Source organism: Oryzias latipes, chromosome 14 (assembly GCF_053564925.1).
Source record: "Oryzias latipes strain Hd-rR chromosome 14, Olatipes_Hd-rR_3.1".
In the NCBI taxonomy this organism is placed as follows: domain Eukaryota; kingdom Metazoa; phylum Chordata; class Actinopteri; order Beloniformes; family Adrianichthyidae; genus Oryzias; species Oryzias latipes.
Genome location: NC_136250.1, coordinates 31,420,311 through 31,445,492, shown reverse-complemented (window position 1 = coordinate 31,445,492; position 25,182 = coordinate 31,420,311). Strand labels below are relative to the sequence as shown.

The 25,182-nt window shown below is 50.3% G+C and overlaps 1 protein-coding gene across 18 annotated transcripts in view; it reads left to right on the top strand.

Annotated features, from left to right (window-relative positions):
- dbn1 (drebrin 1) overlaps window positions 1-24,916 on the top strand; it is a 51,203-nt gene extending 26,287 nt beyond the window's left edge. For 2 of the 18 annotated variants that reach the window (XM_078930919.1, XM_078930915.1), the window contains 14 exons: window positions 3,320-3,375; window positions 3,531-3,643; window positions 5,343-5,417; window positions 5,725-5,937; window positions 6,034-6,111; window positions 6,257-6,408; window positions 6,491-6,548; window positions 7,195-7,251; window positions 7,621-7,735; window positions 16,363-16,485; window positions 21,045-21,164; window positions 21,270-21,748; window positions 21,820-21,919; window positions 22,685-24,916. In XM_078930919.1, coding sequence (XP_078787045.1) covers window positions 3,320-3,375; window positions 3,531-3,643; window positions 5,343-5,417; window positions 5,725-5,937; window positions 6,034-6,111; window positions 6,257-6,408; window positions 6,491-6,548; window positions 7,195-7,251; window positions 7,621-7,735; window positions 16,363-16,485; window positions 21,045-21,164; window positions 21,270-21,748; window positions 21,820-21,919; window positions 22,685-22,740 — 1,795 coding nt within the window. In that variant the 3' untranslated portion in view covers window positions 22,741-24,916. The remainder of the gene's footprint in view (window positions 1-3,319; window positions 3,376-3,530; window positions 3,644-5,342; window positions 5,418-5,724; window positions 5,938-6,033; window positions 6,112-6,256; window positions 6,409-6,490; window positions 6,549-7,194; window positions 7,252-7,620; window positions 7,736-16,362; window positions 16,486-21,044; window positions 21,165-21,269; window positions 21,749-21,819; window positions 21,920-22,684) is intronic. The other 16 variants (XM_023962425.2, XM_078930918.1, XM_023962423.2 and 13 more) reach the window with 15 other exon arrangements.
- The last annotated feature ends 266 nt before the right edge of the window (window positions 24,917-25,182 follow it).

Genomic DNA, 25,182 nt, shown 5'->3' with positions numbered 1-25,182 from the left:
GTCATGCGTTCAGGTGACGTCAGACGTTCAGATGACATCAGACGTTCAGGTGTCGTCATGCGTTCAGGTGACGTCATGCGTTCAGGTGACGTCATGCGTTCAGGTGATGTCATGCGTTCAGGTGACGTCAGACGTTCAGATGACATCAGACGTTCAGGTGACGTCAGACGTCCAGGTGACGTCAGACGTTCAGGTGTCGTCATGCGTTCAGGTGACGTCAGACGTTCAGATGACATCAGACGTTCAGGTGTCGTCATGCGTTCTGGTGACGTCAGATGTTCAGGTGACGTCATGCGTTCAGGTGTCGTCATGCGTTCAGGTGACGTCAGACGTCCAGGTGACGTCATGCGTTCAGGTGACGTCATGCGTTCAGGTGACGTCAGACGTCCAGGAGACGTCATGCGTTCAGGTGACGTCAGACGTTCAGATGACATCAGACGTTCAGGTGTCGTCATGCGTTCAGGTGACGTCAGACGTCCAGGTGACGTCATGCGTTCAGGTGACGTCATGCGTTCAGGTGACGTCAGACGTCCAGGTGACGTCATGCGTTCAGGTGACGTCATGCGTTCAGGTGACGTCAGACGTTCAGGTGACGTCATGCGTTCAGGTGACGTCAGACGTTCAGGTGACGTCAGACGTTCAGGTGTCGTCATGCGTTCAGGTGACGTCATGCGTTCAGGTGTCGTCATGCGTTCAGGTGACGTCATGCGTTCAGGTGACGTCATGCGTTCAGGTGACGTCATGCGTTCAGGTGACGTCATGCGTTCAGGTGACGTCAGACGTTCAGGTGACGTCATGCGTTCAGGTGACGTCAGACGTTCAGGTGACGTCAGACCTTCAGGTGTCGTCATGCGTTCAGGTGACGTCATGCGTTCAGGTGTCGTCATGCGTTCAGGTGACGTCATGCGTTCAGGTGACGTCATGCGTTCAGGTGACGTCATGCGTTCAGGTGACGTCATGCGTTCAGGTGACGTCAGGCGTTCAGGTGTCGTCATGCGTTCAGGTGACGTCATGCGTTCAGGTGACGTCATGCGTTCAGGTGACGTCAGATGTTCAGGTGACGTCATGCGTTCAGGTGTCGTCATGCGTTCAGGTGACGTCAGACGTCCAGGTGACGTCATGCGTTCAGGTGACGTCATGCGTTCAGGTGACGTCAGACGTCCAGGTGACGTCATGCGTTCAGGTGACGTCATGCGTTCAGGTGACGTCAGACGTCCAGGTGACGTCAGACGTTCAGGTGTCGTCATGCGTTCAGGTGACGTCAGACGTTCAGATGACATCAGACGTTCAGGTGTCGTCATGCGTTCAGGTGACGTCAGACGTTCAAATGACATCAGACGTTCAGGTGTCGTCATGCGTTCAGGTGACGTCATGCGTTCAGGTGACGTCATGCGTTCAGGTGACGTCATGCGTTCAGGTGACGTCAGACGTTCAGGTGACGTCATGCGTTCAGGTGATGTCATGCGTTCAGGTGACGTCATGCGTTCAGGTGACGTCATGCGTTCAGGTGACGTCATGCGTTCAGGTGACGTCAGACGTTCAGGTGACGTCAGATGTTCAGGTGACGTCATGCGTTCAGGTGACGTCAGATGTTCAGGTGACGTCATGCGTTCAGGTGACGTCAGATGTTCAGGTGACGTCATGCGTTCAGGTGTCGTCATGCGTTCAGGTGACGTCAGTATAAGGAGGTGCTCCTCTCAGCAGCTTCTCCTCCATGAAGACGTGGCTCCTCCCCCTTAGATCAGATGTTTTCAGGGCGCAGAACTTCTGTCCTTCACACTCAACCACATGGATCGGTGCAGCAAGGACAGCTCTGTCCTGATTGGATGACAGAAGCATCCTGATGAAGATTTTGTGGTTGAGGCTGATTAGCTGGTCCTCAGCAGAACCCGGATGGAAGGACGGGGCGGGGGCCGAGGTCAGCAGGAAGTCAGACTGCGGCCAAAGTAAAGCTTGGAGCCGAACCAGCATGAGGTCATGTAGCTGCAGGGCTAATCCCCGTGGGGGTGGGGGGCAGACATTTCTGGGATTTCAGAGCAGCTCTATCAATGAGGAAGACCAGAGCATCATGGGAACTGGAACACAAACCCAGCAGAACATTGTCGGATGGAGGTGAGGCGGAGTCTGTTTGAACACATCGACCCCGACAGGAACATCGTCCGGATCAAAGGATAGGATTCCCAGGAACTCCGTATTCACGGAACCAAGGAAAGATCCAACAGGGAGAGGAGCTCCAACGGAGAAGAGGAGAGAAACCAAAACAAAGCACGAGAACGTCCCACCTGAGACGACGGAGAACCAAAGCAAGGAACGCATGAAAAACCGAAGAACGGATTCAGACCTATCAGTCAGGTTAACCGGTCCTGATGTGGCCTGGTGACGCTCATAGACCGCCGGTCTTCTGGCTTTCAGGACTTTTCTTCATGGTTCTGGTGCAGAGAGCAGAGCAGGTCTGATACAGTCGTCTTTGGGTTTTAGTTCTGTGGTTCTATGAGGCGTTCAAAGCCGCCGCGGTCACGGCGACTCTTGTGGACTGATGGACAGATGCATGAGAGATGTTTCTTCTGGGAGGTTCTTTGGCTTATAAACGGTTTGATTTACTGCAATCCATAGAAATATGTTATTATTTTATTGTTATAATTAATCAAATATTTATTATTGTTTCAGTCATAGAAACACAACAGACATTTATTGAGAGGTTTCAGCGGCGCTGAGCTTTGGGTCTGTGAGGTTCTTTCAGGGTCAGATTGTGGCGGCAGCCATGATGCAGAGGTGGAGCGGTTCAGTTCCTGGATTTCCCCTTGCCAAGTGTCCTTGGGCAAGACACTGAACCCACGGTGCTCCTGGTGGTTTGGGTTGGCACCGTCAGAGTGTGAATGTGACTGAAAATGTCAATGATTCTGGGCCTTAAAGGAAAGGAAAGGAGCTACAGACGTACGGCGTGTTGGTGTGCGTGTTCGTGTTCGCCAAAGAAGGCAGAACATTTACCGACGGATGTGTCTCGTAACAGAATGTTTTATCAACAGCAGGTTCAGACGTCTGATGAGAATTATCAGAATGACTCCTGAAAAACGGCAAGATAAAGGTTACAGACAGATGAACACACACACACTCACACCCACTCACACTCACACACACACACTCACACACACTCACACTCACACACACTCACACTCAGTGCTGCCTCTCCTGATGGAGGTTAAACCGATGACACAAACGTTTGTTGTCTCTTTAGCGGTTTGGTCCGTTAGTAATGAATGATGTCATCAGCATACATGTGGGTAACGGGCTCCGTTGACCCGTCTTCTGCTCTCTGCAGGGCTTTGTACACGTATGAAGACGACAACAATGACCTGACGCTGGCAGGATCTGGAGGTTGGTGTTTGTCTTTCTCTGTTGTCAGTTTGAGGATGTTGTGGTTGAGTGGCGTGAGCGAGGCTCGGGTCTGCAGGTTTCATCTGTGGAAAAGAGAAAGTTCTGATGAGCATAACCTCAGCAGAACCTGCAGTACTGACTTCTCTGTCCCGTAGGGGGGGGCCTGGCAGAGATCGCGCTGACCTTTGACAGCAGCAGGGTGATGTACGGCTTCTGCAGCCTGAAGGAGCCCAGCGCCGCTCTGCCGCGGTACATCCTCATCAACTGGGTGAGTCACTGAGGGGGGGTCACCCGGGGTCATTGTCTGGACCGGAGACTCTAACCCAGTTCAACCAGAAAAGAGGTTAAGATTGGTGAGGAGAACATCTGTGGATCCCACCAACCTGACCTGCTGCTGCTGCTTCTCTGCTGCTTCTCTGCTGCTGCTTCTCTGCTGCTGCTTCTCTGCTGCTGAAAAAGTCGCGTTTTAAAAACGGCTTTCTGTTTTTTGTCACAGGCTGCAGTTTTTCTGGCTGTGATTCTGTTAAAAACAACCTCAGGTGTTTCTGTGCAGTCAGATCCACAGCTTGCACTGCCCCCTGCTGCTCAGTAGTGTAACTGCAGGAACATTTGCGTCTTTCTTAAACATCACTTTAGCTTCATCAGAACCTGATGCTGCAATCCTCTCCAGAACCCGCAGGAACTTCCATGATCTCTGTTTGTTTAAAGGTTTTTGGTGATAATTACATGCTTTCTAAATGTATGTTTACCATTTTCTCACTAAAAACCAAAGTTCTTCCTTCTGAGAATTGCTGTTTTATTTTATTTGTGGGGGGAGGAAGCTGGACTCCATGAATGTTTGTGATCAGTTGTTCTGACGGATCAGAACTCTACACGAACAGAAACAGGAAGGAATTTGGTTCTTGAAGCAGGCTGGGACTAGAGCCAGCAGACCATACTTTAGTGCAGAATCGAAAGAACCAAACCGGGCCAAACCCCCCAGGAGAAAAGGTGCAGCTGCATCCTCTATTTACTGACAGATGAATGAACGGATCAGTGCAGCTCTTGTGTTTGCGGCTCTGGTTCCAATGGGCCGTGATTACTGAAGGAGGGGGGTTCTGTTCAAACAATAGACCCTAATGGGCTCAGCATCCTCACAGACCAGAGGAGTTTATCTGCCGGGGGCACAGATCATTTTGGGGGGGCAAAAACAAATGCATTTATTGAAACTCGAACCATAAAATGTAAAAAAGGAGAAATCCCAAACATCCCTGCGATCAAATGAAACCGACCTGATTGGGTTCATCTGAACCGAGTCCGAGTGCTGCTGCTGCCCAGGGCCGGACTTGGCCGTTTGGGGGCCCGGGTGCACATTACGGGGGGTCCTCTGCAGCGGCTGCATTCCTGTTTTCCTGTTATCCCTTCCTGGAGGGAATCAGATGTTTTCTAAGCATTGATGAAGTGAAATCCCCTTCAAATGTTAAATGGGATTTATATGCTGTATATTTCCTTCAAAAAGGTTGAGTTTGATCAAATCTGTTCTTCTAGGTGGAACAAATCTTCAGTCTTTTCTTTAATTTATCAACTTTCACTACAGAAGCAAAAAAAGTTGAACGAAGCGGTTCCGTTTGGAAATAAAGAAATATTCTCAAAATGATCATTTTCTGCCCCCCCTTTGCCTTTTCTCTCCTTTCTGTCCCTTTTCTCCTTCTGGACCTTCTCTATCTTCATTTTTCCGTTTTCTTTTTGTCTTCTGTCACTTCTAGAAGTGTGGCCACACGTTTCCTGCGTCTCTTTGTCGTTTTCTTTGGATAATTAGCTTCATTTTCCTGTTGATGGAATGGTCCATTACTGCAGGGGGACGGGGGGGATGAGAGCCTTTCACACGATGGTCTTATAGCGTTTCAGTGGTTTGATGCTGCTGAACATTATTTCAGAGATCTTTACGTCTTCAGCCCCCCCCGTTCTGAAACGGTTCTCTTCTGCAGGTTGGAGATGACGTGCCGGATGCACGGAAATGCGCCTGTGCCAGCCACGTGGCGACCATCGCCGACTTCTTCCAGGTCAGAACCACCAAAGAGACACCAGAACCTCACGGAAACGCAGACCCAAACGGATCAGGAACAGTGTGTGTGTGGTTGTGTGTGGTTGTGTGTGTTATCAGGTATATTTTGTTCTTTTACCCAACACAAATATTTTTTCATGACTCCGTATTTACAGACCAAACGGCTCTTTTAAATCTCGATCTGAAACCGTATTTGTGATGTCACAAGTCTCCTCCTACTCCTCCTCCTATCTGTCCATCCTCATCTTCTGGTCCATGGCTGAGCTAGCGGATCACAGACGCTCATCTGTGGTTCTGCTCTGCAGGGCGTGGAGGTCATCGTCAACGCCAGCAGTCTGGATGACATCGAACCCTCGGCCATCGGGCAGCGGATGACCAACGGGACGGCGGGGGTAGCAAGTCCAGTCCTGGGTCGCCTAAAAACCCGAGAGGAAGATCACGCAGACGTGGTACGAGGAGGTTCTGTTGCTCCAACATCTCTCCTCTCTTCACCTCCTGCCTGGACTTGTCCAGACGAGGTTCTTCTGCCAGAGCCGCTCCTCTCTGAGGAGCTTTTCCTCAAGTTCTGAGGAAAAGCTTTTCCTGAAGTTCTGACGCTCTGTTCTCTGCTGCAGGGAACCGTGTACGAGAAGACCAACGCAGAGGTGGAGATGAAGAAGATCAACAGGGAGGAGTTCTGGGAGCAGGCCAAGGTATGGGAGGAGGAGGAGGAGGAGGAGGAGGAGGAGGAGGAGGACATCCTCCTTTCTCCTCTTCTTGTTTTCTCCTCCTTGTTTCCTCAAAATCCAAACCATCATTTAACGACACTCTGGACTTTTGTCTCCCGCGTCTATTTAGCGCGAAGAAGAGATGAGGAAGGAGGAGGAGAAGAAGAAGGCTGCAGAGGAGCGGCAGCGTTTCGAGGAGGAGCGTATGGAGCTGGAGAGAAAGGAGCAGGAAAACCGGGAAAAGAGGTACCGTGAGAGGGAGCGGCAGATCGAGGAGCACAGGTGAGAAAAACAGCCTGAAAGTGGAACGTATCTCCTGGAGAACGTCGGGGTTCTCCTTCAACCGGTAATGACGTCCCTGCAGGAAGAAGATGCAGGAGGAGGAGGAGGCCAGGGAGCGAATGAGGAGCCAGACCTCCATGGTGAGTTCACCTGTTCTCCTGTAGGTTGGGGTCCCAGTGGCCGTTCTACACTGAGTTACTCCCCAGGCAAGACCCCCTCCCCCAACCCCATTAGAGTCACATATAATATAATATCATATCATATCATATAACATAGTATAGGTTAGTATAGTATAGTATAGTATAATATAATATAGTATAATACATTGATTGTACTTCAGATAAGAAAAATCAGGACATAGTTTCTTTTTGTAATCCTATCATTGACTCATTACTAGTAATAACTGCTTAAATTAGATAATATATTATAAGTTAAGTTAAATATTCATCTTTAAAACTACAGATTTATGAAAATTCTAGTTACTAATTATAGAAGGCAACATGATGAAAAGAAATAAAACCCAAACTTTATACATGCAGGCTCCCACTTTAACTTCAAATCCCGTTAACTGGTTCAAAGTTTTTGAAAAGGTTTAGGCGGCAACAATGAGTATGAAAGTAATGAGTAATCTGTAGTATTTGCCCCGTTAGCATCCCGTGGCAGCAGCACAGTCTGGAGGCCACTGACACGTTCCATAAACATTCTGAACCAAGGTTCTGGACATTTCTGAAGTTCTGCTGAGGTCTGCTGCACTTCCTGCTCTGCATCTCCTCTTTCTGTCCACAGGCAGCAGAGCCGAGCCTCGAAGACCTGAACCTGGACCGCAAGGAGTCTGAGGTAGAGGTCAGTCTGAAAACCAGAATGAAGAACCGCCACAGAACCACAGGAGAACCTTTCTGTAGGTTCTGAAGTCAGAGAACAAAGAAAGGTTCCTGTGGCTCATTTCTACTCCAGAACCACAGTAGAAAGGAGGATTTCTACATAAATACACCAACATCAGATACTTGCAGGGATGTGCTTCTGGTTACACATGAAGAGTGGAAGACGCTCCTCAGAATGTGGGCGGAGACTGGCAGCTTAGACCAATCACAGCCCTTTGAGATCAGCGTCTGTTCATAAAGGAACAACATCCTGAGAAGAGCCCTCTACCTCCCAATGTTCAGACTAGAACCTGCTTCAGGAACCCATCCACTTCTGAACTTCTGTTCTCAGGAAGCCAAGGCCATCATCGCCCAGCGGTCCGGAAACCCGCGGGAGTTTTTCAAGCAGAAGGAGAGAGCCATGACCATCAGCGTGGACACCTCCCCCGTCTCCATCCACAGGACCGGTGAGGACGGCGCCGCCGCCCGTTATGATTTTCCAAATCTGTGATTGTCGTAGTTTTCCAGCAGAGGGCGCTCTTTCAGAGAAAAACAACATGCTACCTGAAGCCTCAGTCACTCTGATTCATCTCCAGCTTTTCTGGAAAGGAGAATCCGGGAGGCAGACGCTCAGAAATCCAACACGGAAAGCCTGGGTTATCATGGAATTTTCTGTAGAAAACAGGGGGACATGATGGTGTAGTGGTCAGCACTGCTGGCTCGCAGCAAAAAGGCCCTGGTTCAAATCCATGATGTTGGAGAAAAAGTTTTAATAAAGCATTCAGACCAGCAGCTCCGGTCCAGTTTTGAGGTCTGATACTAGTCTAGATCTGGTTTCATCCAGGTTTAAAACTCACCTTAACCGGCTTCTTCTCTTCTTCAGTTTTGTCCCCTGCAGAGTTTGGTTCAGTCCTGAGTTTTGTCCCCTGCAGAGTTTGGTTCAGTCCTGAGTTTTGTCCCCTGCAGAGTTTGGTTCAGTCCTGAGTTTTGTCCCCTGCAGAGTTTGGTTCAGTCCTGAGTTTTGTCCCCTGCAGCGTTTCGTTCAGTCCTGAGTTTTGTCCCCTGCAGCGTTTGGTTCAGTCCTGAGTTTTGTCCCCTGCAGCGTTTGGTTCAGTCCTGAGTTTTGTCCCCTCCAGCGTTTGGTTCAGTCCTGAGTTTTGTCCCCTCCAGCGTTTGGTTCAGTCCTGAGTTTTGTCCCCTGCAGAGTTTGGTTCAGTCCTGAGTTTTGTCCCCTGTAGAGTTTGGTTCAGTCCTGAGTTTTGTCCCCTCCAGCGTTTGGTTCTGTCCTGAGTTTTGTCCCCTGCAGAGTATGGTTCAGTCCTGAGTTTTGTCCCCTGCAGAGTTTGGTTCAGTCCTGAGTTTTGTCCCCTGCAGCGTTTGGTTCAGTCCTGAGTTTTGTCCCCTGCAGCGTTTGGTTCAGTCCTGAGTTTTGTCCCCTGCAGCGTTTGGTTCAGTCCTGAGTTTTGTCCCCTGCAGAGTTTGGTTCAGTCCTGAGTTTTGTCCCCTCCAGCGTTTGGTTCAGTCCTGAGTTTTGTCCCCTGCAGCGTTTGGTTCAGTCCTGAGTTTTGTCCCCTCCAGCGTTTGGTTCAGCAGTGAGTTTTGTCCCCTGCAGAGTTTGGTTCAGTCCTGAGTTTTGTCCCCTGCAGCGTTTGGTTCAGTCCTGAGTTTTGTCCCCTCCAGCGTTTGGTTCAGTCCTGAGTTTTGTCCCCTGCAGCGTTTGGTTCAGTCCTGAATTTGGCCCCTGCAGAGTTTGGTTCAGTCCTGAGTTTTGTCCCCTGCAGAGTTTGGTTCAGTCCTGAGTTTTGTCCCCTCCAGCGTTTGGTTCAGTCCTGAGTTTTGTCCCCTCCAGCGTTTGGTTCAGTCCTGAGTTTTGTCCCCTGCAGCGTTTGGTTCAGTCCTGAGTTTTGTCCCCTGCAGAGTTTGGTTCAGTCCTGAGTTTTGTCCCCTGCAGCGTTTGGTTCAGTCCTGAGTTTTGTCCCCTCCAGCGTTTGGTTCAGTCCTGAGTTTTGTCCCCTGCAGCGTTTGGTTCAGTCCTGAGTTTTGTCCCCTCCAGCGTTTGGTTCAGTCCTGAGTTTTGTCCCCTGCAGCGTTTGGTTCAGTCCTGAGTTTTGTCCCCTGCAGCGTTTGGTTCAGTCCTGAGTTTTGTCCCCTCCAGCGTTTGGTTCAGTCCTGAGTTTTGTCCCCTGCAGAGTTTGGTTCAGTCCTGAGTTTTGTCCCCTCCAGCGTTTGGTTCAGTCCTGAGTTTTGTCCCCTGCAGAGTTTGGTTCAGTCCTGAGTTTTGTCCCCTCCAGCGTTTGGTTCTGTCCTGAGTTTTGTCCCCTGCAGAGTTTGGTTCAGTCCTGAGTTTTGTCCCCTGCAGAGTTTGGTTCAGTCCTGAGTTTTGTCCCCTGCAGAGTTTGGTTCAGTCCTGAGTTTTGTCCCCTGCAGCGTTTGGTTCAGTCCTGAGTTTTGTCCCCTGCAGCGTTTGGTTCAGTCCTGAGTTTTGTCTCCTGCAGCGTTTGGTTCTGTCCTGAGTTTTGTCCCCTCCAGAGTTTGGTTCAGTCCTGAGTTTTGTCCCCTGCAGAGTTTGGTTCAGTCCTGAGTTTTGTCCCCTGCAGCGTTTGGTTCAGTCCTGAGTTTTGTCCCCTGCAGAGTTTGGTTCAGTCCTGAGTTTTGTCTCCTGCAGCGTTTGGTTCTGTCCTGAGTTTTGTCCCCTCCAGAGTTTGGTTCAGTCCTGAGTTTTGTCCCCTCCAGCGTTTGGTTCAGTCCTGAGTTTTTTCCCCTCCAGCGTTTGGTTCAGTCCTGAGTTTTGTCCCCTGCAGAGTTTGGTTCAGTCCTGAGTTTTGTCCCCTGCAGAGTTTGGTTCAGTCCTGAGTTTTGTCCCCTGCAGCGTTTGGTTCAGTCCTGAGTTTTGTCCCCTGCAGCGTTTGGTTCAGTCCTGAGTTTTGTCCCCTGCAGCGTTTGGTTCAGTCCTGAGTTTTGTCCCCTGCAGAGATTGGTTCAGTCCTGAGTTTTGTCCCCTGCAGAGTTTGGTTCAGTCCTGAGTTTTGTCCCCTGCAGCGTTTGGTTCAGTCCTGAGTTTTGTCCCCTGCAGAGTTTGGTTCAGTCCTGAGTTTTGTCCCCTGCAGCATTTGGTTCAGTCCTGAGTTTTGTCCCCTGCAGAGTTTGGTTCAGTCCTGAGTTTTGTCCCCTGCAGCGTTTGGTTCAGTCCTGAGTTTTGTCCCCTGCAGAGTTTGGTTCAGTCCTGAGTTTTGTCCCCTCCAGCGTTTGGTTCAGTCCTGAGTTTTGTCCCCTGCAGAGTTTGGTTCAGTCCTGAGTTTTGTCCCCTCCAGCGTTTGGTTCAGTCCTGAGTTTTGTCCCCTGCAGAGTTTGGTTCAGTCCTGAGTTTTGTCCCCTGCAGCGTTTGGTTCAGTCCTGAGTTTTGTCCCCTGCAGCGTTTGGTTCAGTCCTGAGTTTTGTCCCCTCCAGCGTTTGGTTCAGTCCTGAGTTTTGTCCCCTGCAGCGTTTGGTTCAGTCCTGAGTTTTGTCCCCTGCAGAGTTTGGTTCAGTCCTGAGTTTTGTCCCCTCCAGCGTTTGGTTCAGTCCTGAGTTTTGTCCCCTCCAGCGTTTGGTTCAGTCCTGAGTTTTGTCCCCTGCAGCGTTTGGTTCAGTCCTGAGTTTTGTCCCCTGCAGCGTTTGGTTCAGTCCTGAGTTTTGTCCCCTCCAGCGTTTGGTTCAGTCCTGAGTTTTGTCCCCTGCAGCGTTTGGTTCAGTCCTGAGTTTTGTCCCCTGCAGAGTTTGGTTCAGTCCTGAGTTTTGTCCCCTCCAGCGTTTGGTTCAGTCCTGAGTTTTGTCCCCTCCAGCGTTTGGTTCAGTCCTGAGTTTTGTCCCCTCCAGCGTTTGGTTCAGTCCTGAGTTTTGTCCCCTGCAGCGTTTGGTTCATTCCTGAGTTTTGTCTCCTGCAGCGTTTGGTTCAGTCCTGAGTTTTGTCCCCTCCAGCGTTTGGTTCAGTCCTGAGTTTTGTCCCCTCCAGCGTTTGGTTCAGTCCTGAGTTTTGTCCCCTCCAGCGTTTGGTTCAGTCCTGAGTTTTGTCTCCTGCAGCGTTTGGTTCAGTCCTGAGTTTTGTCCCCTCCAGCGTTTGGTTCAGTCCTGAGTTTTGTCCCCTCCAGCGTTTGGTTCAGTCCTGAGTTTTGTCCCCTGCAGAGTTTGGTTCAGTCCTGAGTTTTGTCCCCTGCAGCGTTTGGTTCAGTCCTGAGTTTTGTCCCCTGCAGAGTTTGGTTCAGTCCTGAGTTTTGTCCCCTCCAGCGTTTGGTTCAGTCCTGAGTTTTGTCCCCTCCAGCGTTTGGTTCAGTCCTGAGTTTTGTCCCCTCCAGCGTTTGGTTCAGTCCTGAGTTTTGTCCCCTGCAGCGTTTGGTTCAGTCCTGAGTTTTGTCCCCTGCAGAGTTTGGTTCAGTCCTGAGTTTTGTCCCCTGCAGAGTTTGGTTCAGTCCTGAGTTTTGTCCCCTCCAGCGTTTGGTTCAGTCCTGAGTTTTGTCCCCTCCAGCGTTTGGTTCAGTCCTGAGTTTTGTCCCCTGCAGAGTTTGGTTCAGTCCTGAGTTTTGTCCCCTGCAGAGTTTGGTTCAGTCCTGAGTTTTGTCCCCTGCAGCGTTTGGTTCAGTCCTGAGTTTTGTCCCCTGCAGCGTTTGGTTCAGTCCTGAGTTTTGTCCCCTGCAGAGTTTGGTTCAGTCCTGAGTTTTGTCCCCTGCAGCGTTTGGTTCAGTCCTGAGTTTTGTCCCCTCCAGCGTTTGGTTCAGTCCTGAGTTTTGTCCCCTGCAGAGTTTGGTTCAGTCCTGAGTTTTGTCCCCTGCAGAGTTTGGTTCAGTCCTGAGTTTTGTCCCCTGCAGAGTTTGGTTCAGTCCTGAGTTTTGTCCCCTGCAGCGTTTGGTTCAGTCCTGAGTTTTGTCCCCTGCAGCGTTTGGTTCAGTCCTGAGTTTTGTCCCCTCCAGCGTTTGGTTCAGTCCTGAGTTTTGTCCCCTGCAGCGTTTGGTTCAGTCCTGAGTTTTGTCCCCTGCAGAGTTTGGTTCAGTCCTGAGTTTTGTCCCCTGCAGAGTTTGGTTCAGTCCTGAGTTTTGTCCCCTCCAGCGTTTGGTTCAGTCCTGAGTTTTGTCCCCTCCAGCGTTTGGTTCAGTCCTGAGTTTTGTCCCTTGCAGCGTTTGGTTCAGTCCTGAGTTTTGTCCCCTGCAGAGTTTGGTTCAGTCCTGAGTTTTGTCCCCTGCAGCGTTTGGGACAGTCCTGAGTTTTGTCCCCTGCAGTGTTTGGTTCAGTCCTGAGTTTTGTCCCCTCCAGCGTTTGGTTCAGTCCTGAGTTTTGTCCCCTCCAGCGTTTGGTTCAGTCCTGAGTTTTGTCCCCTGCAGCGTTTGGTTCAGTCCTGAGTTTTGTCCCCTGCAGAGTTTGGTTCAGTCCTGAGTTTTGTCCCCTGCAGCGTTTGGTTCAGTCCTGAGTTTTGTCCCCTGCAGCGTTTGGTTCAGTCCTGAGTTTTGTCCCCTCCAGCGTTTGGTTCAGTCCTGAGTTTTGTCCCCTCCAGCGTTTGGTTCAGTCCTGAGTTTTGTCCCCTCCAGCGTTTGGTTCAGTCCTGAGTTTTGTCCCCTCCAGCGTTTGGTTCAGTCCTGAGTTTTGTCCCCTCCAGCGTTTGGTTCAGTCCTGAGTTTTGTCCCCTCCAGCGTTTGGTTCAGTCCTGAGTTTTGTCCCCTGCAGAGTTTGGTTCAGTCCTGAGTTTTGTCCCCTGCAGCGTTTGGTTCAGTCCTGAGTTTTGTCCCCTGCAGCGTTTGGTTCAGTCCTGAGTTTTGTCCCCTGCAGAGTTTGGTTCAGTCCTGAGTTTTGTCCCCTCCAGCGTTTGGTTCAGTCCTGAGTTTTGTCCCCTCCAGCGTTTGGTTCAGTCCTGAGTTTTGTCCCCTGCAGCGTTTGGTTCAGTCCTGAGTTTTGTCCCCTCCAGCGTTTGGTTCAGTCCTGAGTTTTGTCCCCTGCAGCGTTTGGTTCAGTCCTGAGTTTTGTCCCCTGCAGAGTTTGGTTCAGTCCTGAGTTTTGTCCCCTGCAGCGTTTGGTTCATTCCTGAGTTTTGTCCCCTGTAGCGTTTGGTTCAGTCCTGAGTTTTGTCCCCTCGAGCGTTTGGTTCAGTCCTGAGTTTTGTCCCCTGCAGAGTTTGGTTCAGTCCTGAGTTTTGTCCCCTGCAGCGTTTGGTTCAGTCCTGAGTTTTGTCCCCTGCAGCGTTCGGTTCAGTCCTGAGTTTTGTCCCCTCCAGCGTTTTGTTCAGTCTTGAGTTTTGTCCCCTCCAGCGTTTGGTTCAGTCCTGAGTTTTGTCCCCTGCAGAGTTTGGTTCAGTCCTGAGTTTTGTCCCCTCCAGCGTTTGGTTCAGTCCTGAGTTTTGTCCCCTCCAGCGTTTGGTTCAGTCCTGAGTTTTGTCCCCTGCAGCGTTTGGTTCAGTCCTGAGTTTTGTCCCCTGCAGCGTTTGGTTCAGTCCTGAGTTTTGTCCCCTGCAGTGTTTGGTTCAGTCCTGAGTTTTGTCCCCTGCAGCGTTTGGTTCAGTCCTGAGTTTTGTCCCCTCCAGCGTTTGGTTTAGTCCTGAGTTTTGTCCCCTCCAGCGTTTGGTTCAGTCCTGAGTTTTGTCCCCTCCAGCGTTTGGTTCAGTCCTGAGTTTTGTCCCCTGCAGAGTTTGGTTCAGTCCTGAGTTTTGTCCCCTGCAGCGTTTGGTTCAGTCCTGAGTTTTGTCCCCTCCAGCGTTTGGTTCAGTCCTGAGTTTTGTCCCCTCCAGCGTTTGGTTCAGTCCTGAGTTTTGTCCCCTGCAGCGTTTGGTTCAGTCCTGAGTTTTGTCCCCTCCAGCGTTTGGTTTAGTCCTGAGTTTTGTCCCCTCCAGCGTTTGGTTCAGTCCTGAGTTTTGTCCCCTCCAGCGTTTGGTTCAGTCCTGAGTTTTGTCCCCTGCAGAGTTTGGTTCAGTCCTGAGTTTTGTCCCCTGCAGCGTTTGGTTCAGTCCTGAGTTTTGTCCCCTGCAGCGTTTGGTTCAGTCCTGAGTTTTGTCCCCTGCAGCGTTTGGTTCAGTCCTGAGTTTTGTCCCCGGCAGAGTTTGGTTCAGTCCTGAGTTTTGTCCCCTGCAGCGTTTGGTTCAGTCCTGAGTTTTGTCCCCTCCAGCGTTTGGTTCAGTCCTGAGTTTTGTCCCCTCCAGCGTTTGGTTCAGTCCTGAGTTTTGTCCCCTCCAGCGTTTGGTTCAGTCCTGAGTTTTGTCCCCTGCAGCGTTTGGTTCAGTCCTGAGTTTTGTCCCCTCCAGCGTTTGGTTCAGTCCTGAGTTTTGTCCCCTCCAGCGTTTGGTTCAGTCCCGAGTTTTGTCCCCTCCAGCGTTTGGTTCAGTCCTGAGTTTTGTCCCCTGCAGAGTTTGGTTCAGTCCTGAGTTTTGTCCCCTGCAGCGTTTGGTTCAGTCCTGAGTTTTGTCCCCTCCAGCGTTTGGTTCAGTCCCGAGTTTTGTCCCCTGCAGAGTTTGGTTCAGTCCTGAGTTTTGTCCCCTGCAGCGTTTGGTTCAGTCCTGAGTTTTGTCTCCTGCAGCGTTTGGTTCAGTCCTGAGTTTTGTCCCCTCCAGCGTTTGGTTCAGTCCTGAGTTTTGTCCCCTGCAGCGTTTGGTTCAGTCCTGAGTTTTGTCCCCTCCAGCGTTTGGTTCAGTCCTGAGTTTTGTCCCCTGTAGAGTTTGGTTCAGTCCTGAGTTTTGTCCCTTCCAGCGTTTGGTTCAGTCCTGAGTTTTGTCCCCTGCAGCGTTTGGTTCAGTCCTGAGTTTTGTCCCCTCCAGCGTTTGGTTTAGTCCTGAGTTTTGTCCCCTCCAGCGTTTGGTTCAGTCCTGAGTTTTGTCCCCTCCAGCGTTTGGTTCAGTCCTGAGTTTTGTCCCCTGCAGAGTTTGGTTCAGTCCTGAGTTTTGTCCCCTGCAGCGTTTGGTTCAGTCCTGAGTTTTGTCCCCTGCAGCGTTTGGTTCAGTCCTGAGTTTTGTCCCCTGCAGCGTTTGGTTCAGTCCTGAGTTTTGTCCCCGGCAGAGTTTGGTTCAGTCCTGAGTTTTGTCCCCTGCAGCGTTTGGTTCAGTCCTGAGTTTTGTCCCCTCCAGCGTTTGGTTCAGTCCTGAGTTTTGTCCCCTCCAGCGTTTGGTTCAGTCCTGAGTTTTGTCCCCTCCAGCGTTTGGTTCAGTCCTGAGTTTTGTCCCCTGCAGCGTTTGGTTCAGTCCTGAGTTTTGTCCCCTCCAGCGTTTGGTTCAGTCCTGAGTTTTGTCCCCTCCAGCGTTTGGTTCAGTCCCGAGTTTTGTCCCCTCCAGCGTTTGGTTCAGTCCTGAGTTTTGTCCCCTGCAGAGTTTGGTTCAGTCCTGAGTTTTGTCCCCTGCAGCGTTTGGTTCAGTCCTGAGTTTTGTCCCCTCCAGCGTTTGGTTCAGTCCCGAGTTTTGTCCCCTGCAGAGTTTGGTTCAGTCCTGAGTTTTGTCCCCTGCAGCGTTTGGTTCAGTCCTGAGTTTTGTCTCCTGCAGCGTTTGGTTCAGTCCTGAGTTTTGTCCCCTCCAGCGTTTGGTTCAGTCCTGAGTTTTGTCCCCTGCAGCGTTTGGTTCAGTCCTGAGTTTTGTCCCCTCCAGCGTTTGGTTCAGTCCTGAGTTTTGTCCCCTGTAGAGTTTGGTTCAGTCCTGAGTTTTGTCCCTTCCAGCGTTTGGTTCAGTCTTTTGCCGATGTCGCCCAATAACAAACAGTATGACATCTTATTGTTTTCAGTAATAAAAGGTTAATCATGTATCTGAAACAAGACCAGGTGTGTGTGTGGGGGTGGGGGTGGGGGTGTGTGGGGGGGTCTCTGGTTCCGCCCTAGAGACCAGGAAGTTCTGGATGTGATGATCTGACCTGGAAGTTCTTTCTTCCTGTAGAAACGCTAACCACCTTTTCTTCTCTGTCTTCCTCCTTCCTGTTCTTCATCTTCGTCACTAAACCATCACCTCCTCTGGGTCATCCTGCTTTCTTTCATGCCCTCCTGTTCCGTGGTGGTCCTTCTTTCTGCTCCTGGGGGGATGCCCCCTCCCCTCCCCTGTGTCTGTTGCTTCGTCTCCATGTCTTTGATGTCTTTGTGTCGTGGTTGTTGTGCGGCTGCTGTCTGTCAGGCCGCTTGGACAGCCCCTTCTTAAGGCGGCAGCACAGCCCCACCGCCAACCCCCCACTGCGGGGCTCCTCCCCCCTCTGCACGCCGCCACCACGAGCTCGGACGCAGCCTGCTGCCAGGGCTGGTAGGTACAGAGGAAGAGCGTGGATGCCAGACACCGCCCCCCAGGACTGATGAGGACGACTTCAGCAGTGGAGACGTGGTCTTATCTGGGATTTAACGCCAAGAACGTCCAAAAGTCCAGCGTGTTCTCACAGGGAAGCGTGTTCTCAGAGAGAAGCGTGTTCTCAAAGGGAAGCGTGTTCTCACAGGGAAGCGTGTTCTCAGAGAGAAGCGTGTTCTCAAAGGGAAGCGTGTTCTCACAGGGAAGCGTGTTCTCACAGGGAAGCGTGTTTCTCAGAGGGAAGCGTGTTCTCAGACGGAAGCGTGTTCTCACAGGGAAGCGTGTTCTCAGAGGGAAGCGTGTTCTCACAGGGAAGCGTGTTCTCAAAGGGAAGCGTGTTCTCAAAGGGAAGCGTGTTCTCACAGGGAAGCGTGTTCTCACAGGGAAGCGTGTTTCTCAGAGGGAAGCGTGTTCTCAGACGGAAGCATGTTCTCACAGGGAAGCGTGTTCTCAGAGGGAAGCGTGTTCTCACAGGGAAGCGTGTTCTCACAGGGAAGCGTGTTCTAACAGGGAAGCGTGTTTCTCAGAGGGAAGCGTGTTCTCAAAGGGAAGCGTGTTCTCACAGGGAAGCGTGTTCTCACAGGGAAGCGTGTTTCTCAGAGGGAAGCGTGTTTTTAGACGGAAGCATGTTCTCACAGGGAAGCGTGTTCTCAGAGGGAAGCGTGTTCTCACAGGGAAGCGTGTTCTCACAGGGAAGCGTGTTCTCACAGGGAAGCGTGTTTCTCAGAGGGAAGCGTGTTCTCAGACGGAAGCGTGTTCTCAGAGGGAAGCGTGTTCTCACAGGGAAGCGTGTTCTCACAGGGAAGCGTGTTCTCAGAGGGAAGCGTGTTCTCAGAGGGAAGCGTGTTCTCACAGGGAAGCGTGTTCTCACAGGGAAGCGTGTTCTCAGAGGGAAGCGTGTTATCACAGGGAAGCGTGTTCTCACAGGGAAGCGTGTTCTCAGAGGGAAGCGTGTTCTCAAAGGGAAGCGTGTTCTCAGAGAGAAGTGTGTTCTCAAAGGGAAGCGTGTTCTCACAGGGAAGCGTGTTCTCACAGGGAAGCGTGTTCTCAAAGGGAAGCGTGTTCTCACAGGGAAGCGTGTTCTCACAGGGAAGCGTGTTCTCAGAGGGAAGCGTGTTTCTCAGAGGGAAGCGTGTTCTCAGACGGAAGCGTGTTCTCACAGGGAAGCGTGTTCTCACAGGGAAGCGTGTTCTCAGAGGGAAGCGTGTTATCACAGGGAAGCGTGTTCTCACAGGGAAGCGTGTTCTCACAGGGAAGCGTGTTCTCAGAGGGAAGCGTGTTCTCAGAGGGAAGCGTGTTCTCAGACGGAAGCGTGTTCTCACAGGGAAGCGTGTTCTCACAGGGAAGCGTGTTCTCAGAGGGAAGCGTGTTATCACAGGGAAGCGTGTTCTCACAGGGAAGCATGTTCTCACAGGGAAGCGTGTTCTCACAGGGAAGCATGTTCTAACAGGGAAGCGTGTTCTCACAGGGAAGCGTGTTTCTCAGAGGGAAGCGTGTTCTCAGAAGGAAGCGTGTTATCACAGGGAAGCGTGTTTCTCAGAGGGAAGCGTGTTCTCAGAAGGAAGCGTGTTCTACCAGGGAAGCGTGTTCTCACAGGGAAGCGTGTTCTCAGAGGGTTCTAGTCGTGATGAGCCTCTGTCCAGCAGATGGCAGTGTACATTCCCATTGTCTGTATATGAAAGCTGGACGGACCCCACCCCCCTCACCCCCCTCCATAGAAAGTGTTTCACTTCCTGCTCCAACCAAATGAACTCCGTTCAGGCCACATTTTTTCACCATACGGATGCCGCCATGTTGGAGCCAGACAACAGTGAGCAGTGATTGGTCTGAGTTTCTATGGCAACCGCCCTCCCCCATCAGGTGGAGTGAGCTTGTTGGAAGGCCACTATTGAAAGCAGGTTACACAAATCTGTCCAATGTTTTGAATGTTGGATGTGCAGGCAGCAGGCTCCGCCTACTTCTACTGAGGCACCTGATTGGTCCGTTTATAACTTGAATAACATAAACTTAAAAATATCATGAAATGACAGAGGATTATCAAGAAGAAGTTAAAAAAGAAATCAGAGCCAGAATGGTTATTCTGACATGAATACCAGGGGGCGGGGCCACTCAGTCCAGTTCTCAGATGCAGTCTATGGTTCACATCCACTATCAATGACATCAGCAGGGCTTGTGGGGGCGTAGTGTCTTCCAGGGTGGAGGGAGTGGGGCTGAACATCAAATGCGTCATATCTCTAGAGAATCAGCAGACTCAATGGTCACAGCAGATCCGTAGGGAACCAGAACATTCTGAACCCTGATCTGGACCACCTCGGTGAAGTCCGAGCGCCGATCACATCGGTAACTGCAGACACACCGACGGACTCTGAGGATTGTCCGGATCATCCGATGTGAGACCTCAAAGTCCAGAAACACAAGCGCGGATCCAAACACTGTTGTTCACAACAGACTAAAAACACGGGAACAGCAGATCACGGACTTGTTCCACCTTTGTGACAATGAGCAAAAGGAAAAATGTAAACAATTAGCATCAGACTTTGCTGAAACGTTCTCCAATCTTCAGCCTCCGGGTTAGAAAGCTTTTTCTAATGATCTGCTGCTTCAGTAAATGACAGTTGCTGCTGAATCCTAAGCAGACGGTGCAGAGACGGCGGGGACCGACCTCCAGGTCTGCGTGGGTCTGTCTGTGGCTCTGTCTGTCTCAGTCCAGTCTGTCTGCTTTAGATGTCAGCTGATCAGAAATTCTCTTCTTTTCTTACACTTTTGTGGCTTCAACCTGCAGCAAAGTCATTTCTGTCAGAGAAATTAACATTTCTATCTTCTCCTTTGTCTTCTGACCTGCTCTCATGTTGGATGGCATCGTGGCCCGGTCCACACCCTCTCTGTCACTCACAACCCGCCACCGCCACCTTTAACCCTAACAACAACCTGTGAGTGGTTGTGCAGCGCCTTTTCACCGGCTGCCAGACCGTAGTCACTGTCTTTGATGCCTGCCTACGTACATCACAGGACGTACGCCTGCGGTTGTACATGTGCAGACATCTGCAGACGCCTGCAGACGCCTGCGTACATCTGCAGATGTACATCATAGGACATGCACCTGTGGACGTGCATCAGGAGACGTACCCCTGTGGATGTTAGGCTGAGGATGTACCTCCTCAGGTGTACGTCTCCAGAAGTCTGCAGATGTTTCCGCAGTCTGGGAAAGTACTTCTGTGGACGTCTGTGGACGTCTGTGGACGTCTGTGGACGTCTGTGGACGTCTGTGGACGTCTGTGGACGTCTGTGGACGTCTGTGGACGTCTGTGGACGTCTGTGGACGTCTGTGGCGTGTCAATGTGGATTAAAAAGACCATAATGATGATCTTGAGTTTAAGTAAACAGAGAAAAAAACCACGAACAAACAGAGTAGCTAAGGCGGAACTTCCAGGTTACAGAACAGTGATGGAAATAAGAACAGAGAGCAGACAAAACACAACGACAAACTTTCCACTAAAGAACGTCTGGCTGTAGAAATGATATTGGTGCACACATACGCTCACATTAAAAGTCTTTGTTAGATGTGACTTCATGTGACGTCATCCAAACGAAGCTGCGTTTAGAACATCTGAAGTAGAAATACTTCCAAACCAAAGAAAAGGAAAAAACGCTTCTGTCAACAATCAGGAAAAACGGACGGAGGAAACATTCAGGGCTGAAAATGCAGATGAAGCGAATCTTCAGCCGAATCGTACATTTCTCAGAGGAATGTGACTGAACAGAAAAAATCAGCAGAGACGTGCTGACTCAGCAAAATGCAGTTAAAGAAAAATCCAACATTGTTTCTTTTATCAGAAGTGATACGTTAGCATTTCAAAAATGATCCTAAAACGAGGCTTTTCTCAAACCTAAACGATCAGAACCTCCAGAATAATTGGACTTTTCCTGAGAATGAATCGGTCAGACATGGCGGGATCCTCATTGTGGTCTTCATCGTGCACGTTCTAGACGACTGTGTGGTGACGTGACGGTTCTTGTCGGTGATCTTCCTCGTGAGGAGGTTTGGTCAGCAGAACTCAGCGTCCCTGCAGAGAACCACAGACCTGATCCGGTCTTTGGACCGTGTTGTCTGTGGTGGAGCTGAAGCAGCTCAGCATCAAAAAGCCTCTGAAACAGGAACAGCCGCGCCGAAGCTTCAGGTTCTTCTGGAGACGGTCCAAAACCTTTGGAATGGACTTTAAAAACCAAAGAATGTTTGGATTTTCTCTAAACCTTGTGATGCGCCTGAATCTGGCGTCTGAGTGAACTTCGGGTTTTCCTGTTTGACTTTTTATGTCTGCACAGAAACGTCAGAAAAACCAGTTTTCAAAAGCTGCACTGTGGAAATGTAGATTTCCTCTGAGTTTCTGACTTTTTCTCTGCAATCCTAACCATGAAGGAGAAGTTCTGCCACCAGACGGTAAAGGAGTTCATGGGTGTCAGGAAAACAAAGGCATTTTAGAAAAACGTCCCGTCTTTGTCATCGTGTGTTTCCTTTTAAGGGAATGATGACGATGATGATGCAGCGAGCAGAGATTCAGCCGCGGCCGCCACCTCCCCCATTCCTAAAATCGTCACCACGCCCATCAAAGAGGACTTCAGCAGGGAGGAGGACCTCTGGGGTGAGGAGGAGCAGGTCTTCAGAGGAGCAGGCGGCCACCAGGAGGCGCCAGAGCCTCAAAGCTGAGACTCAACAGCTTTTTGCTTCATTACCGTCTTTCCTTCAGACCCAGAGCCGGAGCAGAAACCGCCGGTCCAGGAGTCGACGGCCACCAAGCCTGTGCAGAGCGTCGCCCCCCAGTCCCGAGACCCCCCCAGCTTCTCCACGTGGGACTCAGGATCGGACAAGCTGGTCAACCTGTGGGATGGAAGCTCCGCCCCTATATCCAACCTGACCCAGACCTCCAATCTGGTGGATCTGATGGGAGACACGGATGTTCTCCATGACGACGCCCCCCCCAGCACCGCGGCGGCCAGCAGCCGGCCTCAGCCTCTCCTCAGCTTCGACGAGGTGGTGGACGGCAGCTTCTGCCCGAGAACCGGCGCCGAGGACGACCCCTCCAGCCTGGTGGACATCACAGGCTCAGACCAGATGACCCTCAGCTACCAGCACGCCCTGCAGCACGCGTCCGGGGTGGGGCCACAGCTGGACGACGCCCAGCTGCTGATGACCAATGGCGAGCCGTTGTTGAAGGAGGGGACTCAGGTCTGACAGGTCCAGCCGCCTCACCCTCACCTTCTGCAGGTTTTTGATGAACGTGTCTCCGTCTGCTTCAGGCGAGCGAGGGATATTTCAGCCAATCACAGGAGGAGGAGTTTGGCCAATCAGAGGAGTCTTCGGCTAAACCAGCGCCGGTCTTTTATAACAGGCCTCCAGGTAAGAAACGGTGGAGTGGTCCAAGGTTCAGATCTCTGCCCAGAACCTTAAGGGTTCTGATGGAGAGGTTCTCCAGATGTCTGGTTTAGAGGGAAGATGATGGTGATTTTAGCAACTACCATTCGGTTCTCTTTTGGTTCCGGATCAGCATGGCCGTTCGTGGAGTCAGAGAAGAAGTTTGTTCTTTGGTGAGGTCAGGAGGTCATCTGAGGTCAGAGTCTGTGGCTCCGTCTGACCTTTCTGACCTGATCTCTGCTGAACTGAAGAACCACCGATGGATGAGAATCAATCTTTGGCGTTTCTGACACCAAACAGTCCTGTTTTCATGCAAGTTGATGGGGCGGTTGAAGATGGTTGGATTATTAGGAACAAACCTTCTTCCTTCAACATCTTTGAAGTTTAGCAGCAGAAACTGGAGACCGTGGTTCTAAAAGATGCAGCTTAAAATGTGGAGTTTTTATTTGTGATCAAATATGTTGACCTTTTATGTAAAAAGTGATTGTATAGTTCATATTTTTGAAGGTGGTCTGTAGACTGTTGGTGGTCTGTGGACTGAAGGTGGTCTGGACTCAGTTGGGATGTTTGTTACCAGCTGATGATGTCATAACACTGTAACAGAATCATTGTCTTCTGTGTGTTTTAAGGGTGAAATTAGAGACGGATTTAGACCTCGGAACAAACAAAATGAAAGGAGACTCAGCTAAGATGCTGGACCCCCCTCCCCCCTCCAATATTAACCTGCATAATCTGCTCTTTTGGGTTCAGAGATTGACATCACCTGCTGGGACACGGACCCCGTGGTTGACGAGGACGACGACTAACCAGCCTTTGACATCAGATCATCAGACCAGAAGGAAGCTGCTCATGAAGATTTCCTTTTTCTAAAAAAAACAAAATAACAAATAAACAAAAAAGTAGTCATATTATTATTAATGATACCAACAATAAGTCCTGCATCAAGTTAAGTTCTGTAATCATTTTAGAGGAAACAGCTTGATTGGTTTGTTTTTATTTATTTGTTTGTTTGCTGTCATGGCAACGGTTTGTCTGTGATTTCTTCCACACTGCTGCATATTAGAGACAACAGCGCCACACACTAGTCTGTAGAGCTTCTATTCAACTAACCCAGAGGATCAGTACAGCCGCCGTGTTCTTCACTCTTTCTAATCCCTACCTGAGCAAACTCACCTGTGGAGTCACTTCCTCGTGTATTAAACCTCACTGTCATGGTTAAAACGTGGAACTATTTATTTATTCTGGTGTTTGCAGACTGACACTCCCTTACACCTTTTTTAACCGCTCTCCTCCTTTATATGATTCTCAGATTAAATGGTTTGTTAATCTGATCCTTTTTTCAGTCACCTTTTTTTATGCTACCCCCTAGTGGACGAGCTGCAGCATCGCAGTCACACGTTTTCCTTCAGTTTTCTTTCCCTGTGAGTAAAAAGGCGTTTCTGACCCGTCATGGATGAACAGAGGCAGAGATTTCAGGTTTCAGGAGTTTCAGACTGAGGTTCAGAAACCTCCTCGGCACAACTTTGATCCTCTTGATGTTGCTACAAACGAGGAGGAAAGAGGGGAGAAAGCGACTTTCTGTAAGGCTGACAGGAAAGTCTGGATCACCGGTTCTCTGCGGATTATCAATCCTTTCACTTCATGGAAATGAGTCATCATTTTGAAAATCTCCTATTTCATCACCGTGGATGAAAAACCAAAAACAACCAGCTTTAAAGGGAAACTCCATGAAAATGCAGCAAACGATGATGATGAGGAGGAGAACAGCATCCTCTGCAAAAAGCAGAGATGACCCCCTGAGGTTCCTGAACCAGACCCCCTCCCGCCCCGAGCTGCTCCTCCTCTGGCCGCAAACATCAGCCAAGTCCAAAATATAGCAGTACCAGACTCACTGCTCGGGTCACACAGAGAGCAGACGCCCCTTTATGGGGGCCCGGACCCCACATTCCCAGAACCACCCCACCCCACCCCCCACCCCCACACACACACACACACTGCAATGGTCGACATCGAACCCTCTCTGAGAATGCACAACACACTGAACCACAGCACGGCTCTGTGATCAGGATGGAGAGCGGCTCCTCCTGAACCAGAGGTTGTCATGGAAACCGGAAAATGTTTACGATGAAAAGAACTGGAAACATCAGAATAAAATACGGCGTTTGCTTCTTCTCTGTCACACAAACGTTTTTCAGGATCAGTCTGAAGATCCTACGAAGCTTGAGAGAAACGCCCAAACGTTGACCGCCGTCCCCCACCCAGCAGGAAAGGTCTCTGCTGATGAAGGAAGGTGACGTCCACCTCAGATCTTCATCACTTTCTGCAGACCACTGGGGTCAAAGGTCATGACAGCTGTTCAATGCTCCACCTTTAGGGTGTTATTTGCTGTTTGGATCCAGGCTTTTCCTGATTTAGGTCTGCAGTGATGCTGATGCTGATCCTGATCCTGATCCTGATTCTGATCCTACAATTTGGAACCTCCTGACTTAGACGTCTTCTCTAGTCACCGCGGGTCAAACCCTGAAGGCCTTCCTGACGTCACACATTTCAGTGGAAATTAGTGGTCAAAGTTCTGAACAGTTTCAGACTTCCTGTCCTCAGAAGAAGCAGAGCTGATGTCTGCTGCCGGAGGCGGGGACACTTTCTCTGCAGATTATTATGGTCTGGGCTGACATTTCTGTTCCAATTGTGGTTTTTTGGGTAGAACTGCTTTGGCATGGAAACATTTTCAACTGAATTCAGATCTGCTGAAAGCAGGACCTTCAGACTGATTTACAGAGGAAAGCGACTCCTTCCTGCTGACGCTCTGATCTCATCTGCTTCTGTCAGAAACTTTATTATTTTTTATCTTTTGGCTCTGAAATGATGAAGCTGTGGGGGGCTGGGGGGGCTTTTGAAGTCTTTGTCAGGAATTGGAACATTTGCAGAAACACTGTTGGATTTTTCTGTTTCTCCTTGTAGACAATAAAAGCAATAAGAACAGCTGAGTGTGACGTTGTCCTTCCCCCCAAAACCCGACTGACCGTCCAAAGACCGGCAGCCAGAAAACACGAGTCTTCTTTATGTGCTCAACATCTGAGCAGGAAAGACCTGAAGACCCGGTTTTTTCTTTAGTGTTTCACTCATTGACTGTATCTGAGAGCTGGACTGAGTGGCCCCGCCCCCTGGTGTTCCAAACAGGAAGTGGCTCAAAGAAGCCAAAGTCCCACAGACTTCTACAGAGAAACGGCTGTTCCTCAGTCATTCTA